Below are 5,794 nucleotides of genomic sequence, written 5' to 3' on the forward strand. Positions count from 1 at the left end.
ACATGTTCTGGGAGATTCTGTCCATTGCTGATATCCACCCAGGGAGTCTTTCAAAATCTCATCACCACCCTCTGCTTCAAGGTCAACAGAACCAAGGTATCATATGAAAGTTTCTCAAGCCTACTGTAAGTGGTAGTTAAGATGCTTTCCCTCGGTTATAAGATTCTATAGTCAAATAACTATATCTTTATTAATATTTCAGAAGTGATTAAGTAACCCTCAATGGAAAAATACAGATTTCCACTCAATTCCACGTGCCCTACTAAATTAAGTACAAAATTTCTCAAAGTAAATTTGACATAAAAAGTTCTAGACTTCTAAGCTTCTTTCTAAACTATAAATGGGGAGCAGAGAGGTGTGAAAATTACAAATGGGGAGAAGGGTGTGAACATGACCTTCTCTGGAGCAATCCAGTATTTAAAACTCGTCTGTGGAAAAAAACCTTTAAAAGGCATCTAGTTCGCCCTCCCACACAAATCATGAATTCCTCAGTTGCCAACAGGTGGTCCTGCTGTACTGCCAAAGACACAGAATATTTTCCAGACAGAATACTCATTCTCTCCCAGGCCAACCCATTACCCTCCTGGATAACTCTGGCTCTAAAAATATTTTAGCTAGTATTAACCGACTCTTCTTCTGGCCCCAACTTCATCTCAGCATGGTGAGTACAAAGCTTTTTCTAGCATAAAGACCTAGAATCACAATGTGTTCAACTTGCTTTCACAAACACTCCACTCTCCTCAATTCCTAATCAAGAAGAAGGCAACGAGTCCAAGACATGAAGACATCTTCCCAACAGAAAGATGACTTTATTTTTATTTAAAAATTATTGAGCACAGAATCACACAACCTTAAGAGTTGAAAAGGCCTTGGAAAGCCATCTAATTCTACTTCTCACCTATTGTAGGAATTGCTTCAATAACATCTCTGGGCAGTACATTTGCAGCCAAGAATCTTAAGATTGGGGGAGGGAGTAAGGCTCTTTGACTTGAATGTCAAGTAATTCTGAGTACACATAGTTTTAAAAAGTTGTTAGTTGGTACGCAGCTATGGTAGGTAGCACGATTGGATAGAAGTAGATCAAAAGTGATCTGCGCCACTGGGTTCCTTTCCATCACTTCTTGTCTCTTGCTACATAATTTCCCAGTTGCAAGAAAGCTAAATTTGTAACCTACTAACAATAATTTTAAATGTCTTTAAAAAGATATGAGCTACTAAAAATAACTGTTACTTTGGGGCCCAAATTGAATAGGTTTTTCAGCTTCTAAAGATCTTTTTAAAGTATGACATAGATGGACATGGATGTTTATTCAGTTATTTACTCAACAAATAAATAGTAGGGGCCTACTCTGTGTTGGTCACTGCTGGGCAGTAGGAAGACAGAGAAAGCAGAAAAGACGTGGTCCCTATTCTAAGGGAGCTTTGTTTATAGAAGAGACGGTTACCCAGAGAATCACAAAGTTTAAAAAGTGCTAGAAAAGCAACGTACAGGATGCTATGAGAACACGTAATAGAGAAAACAACTGATCTAGCCTGGGAATTCAACGAAGGATTTGCTGAGGAAGTGATGTTTCAGCTGAGATCTGAATGGTGGCCATTCACATTTATGTTAAAACAGGTCTCCACAAAATGAAAGGTAAGTCCAATAATCCAGCTACCTTTGGCATCTTTATCCTAAAACAACCTTTTTAAAAAGAGGAAAGCAAAGTATGCTCTAAAGAGGCTTGAAAGTTAGCAGCTGAATGAATGTCCTTTGGGGAGCAGCAGGGTCTTACTCATCTTTTGAAACCCCGTATCTCCTTGCCTAGTATAAGTATCATAAGTCCCTCAAATCTTTGTTGAAATGATTAGTACCAGTATTAAATCAATGTTCACATTATCTTGAGTTGAGCAAAATAAATTCATAAAATTACATCTCCTCACATAAGAAACTCCATTCCAAACTTTGATTGTGAGTGCCACCAAGATTCAATGAGATAATATACGCAGAATGCTGGCGTAAATTCTGAAATACTTGAAGTATATGGCATCTGTGCAACCAAAAAACTTGATCAGTCTCTTCTTATTAAGACAGGTCTTTGGGTTCGGTGTGCTTCATTTTTCCGTGAGAAAACGCTGCAACACAGGTTTGCACATGCTCTCTCGCCTTGGTTTTCTCTGAGGGGGTGAGACTGCATAACCTCTGAGGTCCGTTTGAGCTCTAGAAACTGACCTGTACATGTTTTAAAAGGGCCAAGATTACTCTCCTGGACTTAGATGTTAGGCTACCTCCCCATCTACTCCACTCCCCCATGATTCCTTACTTCCTCTCAGGAATGGCAGCACAGAGTTCATGATTTCAGTTTTTTCTGAGGCTATTCTCACTCATTTTACATGCAGGTTTAAGTTGAATATACTCATCCAAATTTGATCTTCTGAATGATCTGAAAACTGTTGTAAAACTTTATATGCCCCGAAGAAAAACGGAAAAAAAATAGTCAAAATGACCAACTGTCAAAAACTGATGTATAGGGGCCGGCCCGGTGGCTCAGGCGGTTGGAGCTCCATGCTCCTAACTCCGAAGGCTGCCGGTTCGATTCTCACATGGGCCAGTGGGCTCTCAACCACAAGGTTGCCAGTTCAATTCCTCGAGTCCTGCAAGGGATGGTGGGCTCCGCCCCCTGCAACTAAGATTGAACACAGCACCTTGAGCTGAGCTGCCTCCCGGATGGCTCAGTTGGTTGGAGCACGGGCTCTCAACCACAAGGTTGCCAGTTCGATTCCTCGACTCCCTCAAGGGATGGTGGGCTCCGCCCCCTGCAACTAAGATTGAACATGGCACCTTGAGCTGAGCTGCCGCTGAGCTCCCGGATGGCTCAGTTGGTTGGAGTGCGTCCTCTCAACCACAAGGTCGCAGGTTCAATTCCTCGCAAGGGATGGTGGGCTATGCCCCCTGCAACTAGAAAACGGCAACTGGACCTGGAGCTGAGCTGCGCCCTCCACAACTAAGACTGAAAGGACAACAACTTGAAGCTGAACGGCACCCTCCACAACTAAGACTGAAGGGACAACAACTTGACTTGGAAAAACAGGCCTGGAAATACACACTGTTCCCCAATAAAGTCCTGCGCCCCCTCCCCAATAAAATCTTAAAAAAAAAAAAAAAAAAAAATCTGCTGTATAATGCCTAACTCCAAAAAGTCAGTTTGGGTTACTGATTAAGGAAAATTATGTGCTCTGTTTTAAAATCAGAAAACAGAGTCACAAAAACAATCATCTGTACTCAAAACTAATAAACCAATTCGTTCATAGGGAAAAAAATGTTTTAATTACAATGGCTAGAAGAGAGTTGCAACGTCCACCATGTGTATCTACAAGATACAAATGTATTTAATACAAGATATTACCACATGAAAATGAAATGTCACCAAAAAATTAAAGTGCTCAACTACATTACACAACTAAACGCAAATTTGCATGTTTAAGATTTTTGTCTTGTTCAAAATCATTTTTTGGTGGTTTTGAAAGGCTCCCCTAAGTTTTACCCTTCACTGTTAGCATCCCACTAAAGGAGAACACTGTTGTGATACTTTCAGGCAAGGGGCCTGTTTTTATGATGCAAACCAGGGCTGCCAGATCCAGATAAGGTTTGCTACTGGAATGCTCCAGAAATAATATACTTTCAAAGAAAACTTTTTTAAAAAATGGTGATGCCTACACTAGTAATTACTAGTAAATTTAGTTTTTAAGCACTTTTTGTATCTTTATATAAATAAAATTTATTAACTTAAAATTCCAAACTTATTTCCAGAGAAAAAGCTGATCCTTTCGGTCCTAGTACCAATGTCAAGATAGAAGCTTCCCGCTTGACAGTTACTCTTACTGCTTATTTTAACTATATTTTACATCTACTGTTTCAGGGCTTTAAAGCTCATTAGTCTTTATGTTATACATCACAGCATGCGTACTGCAGCATTTCTCCTTTTAAAAGGTCCAGAAAGAAGTTAAATAACTTGTCCAAGGTCACCCAGCAAGTCAGTGACAAAGTTGGGAGTAGGACTAAAACTTCAGCTCCTAGTCTAATGACTTCACTTTCCTAGTTCCAAAAGAGAAAAAGTAAGGCCAAGCGGTGTGCTTTCAGTAACTTATAACAGCATACTTCAAAGACAGTGAATGGTACACTTATCACAAACACTAACAACAAAGATTCACCTTGAACAAATGAGACAACTTGCTACCACTGTCATTTAGATAGCACTGTCATTCCCTAGTTTTTTTAACCAAGCAAAAGCAACCTGTTCTGGCTATTAACACTTAGAGAATGTTCACTCTTCAGTATATACAATTTATTTTTACACTAACCGAACATTTCTAAATCTGTTATCACCTTTTCCCATGCCTAGGTGCTGTGGAGTACATTTTAATTTCCTCTCTTCCAAGAGTCAAGTCAAAGAACGCATATCTCAAAAACAGTTCTCAATGAGAACAAAGTTATGTTGCCAATGAAAGAAAAGCTCTAATAAGTTGCTTCTTTTAAAGAGATTATTTTTAAAGGATGATTACATGCTTCACAGAATTACTGTTAAGTCGCCTGCCAAGAATGGTTCTGGTAAAGTAGCTTTTAAGGCATAGCCCTCCCTGTTTGGGACATAGTCTGACTTGTTGGACAAGACTGATCTGGGCACGCTCACACCGAACCCTTATGAACCACCTTAGTTCATTGACAACATCCTTTCGACCTCACAACTGTAGTAATCAGCCCTCCCATACTAGAAGGGACAAGATGACCCTCTTTAACAACCTCTCAGAAGGTTCCCTCGGCAGAGACAGTGACAGCAGTCCTCCCTCGGGTGTTTTTGTAAATAGAGTGTCAACACCAGGAGAGGCTCCTAGGAAGTGTCAGTGCGGCAGCAGGTGGAGTGGCCCTTCGTGCCCAGCAGGTCCTTTCTGACCTAGTCTCAAGTCCTCTCCTTCCCAGCCCGGGTTCCGCCTTACAGACCTTCCCAAGCCGCCTGTTCTCTAACCCAGAGCGAGACTCCCAACCCTCCCGGGAGGCGAGGCAACCTAAGTAGACTAGTCGGCCACCCCACCTCTTCCGGGGACTCGCAGGCCCGCTCCCTGGCCGTGTCAGAGCCTGACGGACCCTGCCAGAGGAGAGGCAGACGGCCCCTCCCGGGGCCTCCCAGACCGAACCCCGCACCCCACGGTCCCTTTCTACCGCCCCCATACCTTCGAAACGCCACCGCCACCAGCCGGCTCACTCCCGAATCCCCCTTCCGCAGGGGCACCCCAGTGGAGTTACCGGCCCACTCAGAAGTAAGAGCGACGGCCACCCCTATCGGTCAACCTGGCCCCCGCTGTCACCGCCCTGCTCCCGGCCTCTGCCCACGCCGCTGGGTGGCCCCGGTGACGCCCGGGTCGGTACCTTGCGGACCCCCTTGTAGATATAGAAGTAGAGCTCCCGGCCCACATTGAAGCAGAGGCGGTCGCCGTTGCCAGACTGGTCGTTGAGGTTTACGAAGGAGACGCGGACAGGGTTGGATCCCTGCGAGTTGAAGGGTACCCGGTTGGGCCGGCTGTACTCCGAGTGCGGCAGCAGCTTGTACAGACCTTCCCGGGTGGTGAATTGGGTCTTAATCTCGTTCATCTCCTTCCCTCCTCCCTCCGTCGCCATCTTGGAAAGCAGCGTTCATCCTGCCCCAAGTGCCCGGATCACGCCCACCGCGCAGGCGCCTTCCTCTCCCTCCAGCTCTTCCTCCTGGCCCCTCCCACTCGCGAGCCGGCCCAGCGGAGGCTGGCCGAGGGGAAGGGGCGG

General features: G+C 44.2%; 1 protein-coding gene across 10 annotated transcripts in view; it reads right to left on the reverse strand.

Annotated features, from left to right (window-relative positions):
• The window catches only part of WDR20 (WD repeat domain 20), a 57,579-nt gene extending 51,818 nt beyond the window's left edge, over positions 1-5,761 (reverse strand). For 4 of the 10 annotated variants that reach the window (XR_004423195.1, XM_033107946.1, XM_033107943.1 and 1 more), the window contains exon 1: positions 5,405-5,761. Coding sequence is in view for 9 of the 10 variants with exons in the window: in XM_033107946.1 (XP_032963837.1) it covers positions 5,405-5,653 (249 nt within the window). In the remaining variant the exon portion in view is untranslated. Of the gene's footprint in view, positions 1-591; positions 2,213-5,404 lie in introns of those variants that run through there. The other 6 variants (XM_033107944.1, XM_033107945.1, XM_033107938.1 and 3 more) reach the window with 4 other exon arrangements.
• Between the last annotated feature and the right edge of the window lie 33 nt (positions 5,762-5,794).

This window comes from Rhinolophus ferrumequinum, chromosome 6 (genome assembly GCF_004115265.2).
Source record: "Rhinolophus ferrumequinum isolate MPI-CBG mRhiFer1 chromosome 6, mRhiFer1_v1.p, whole genome shotgun sequence".
NCBI lineage: Eukaryota > Metazoa > Chordata > Mammalia > Chiroptera > Rhinolophidae > Rhinolophus > Rhinolophus ferrumequinum.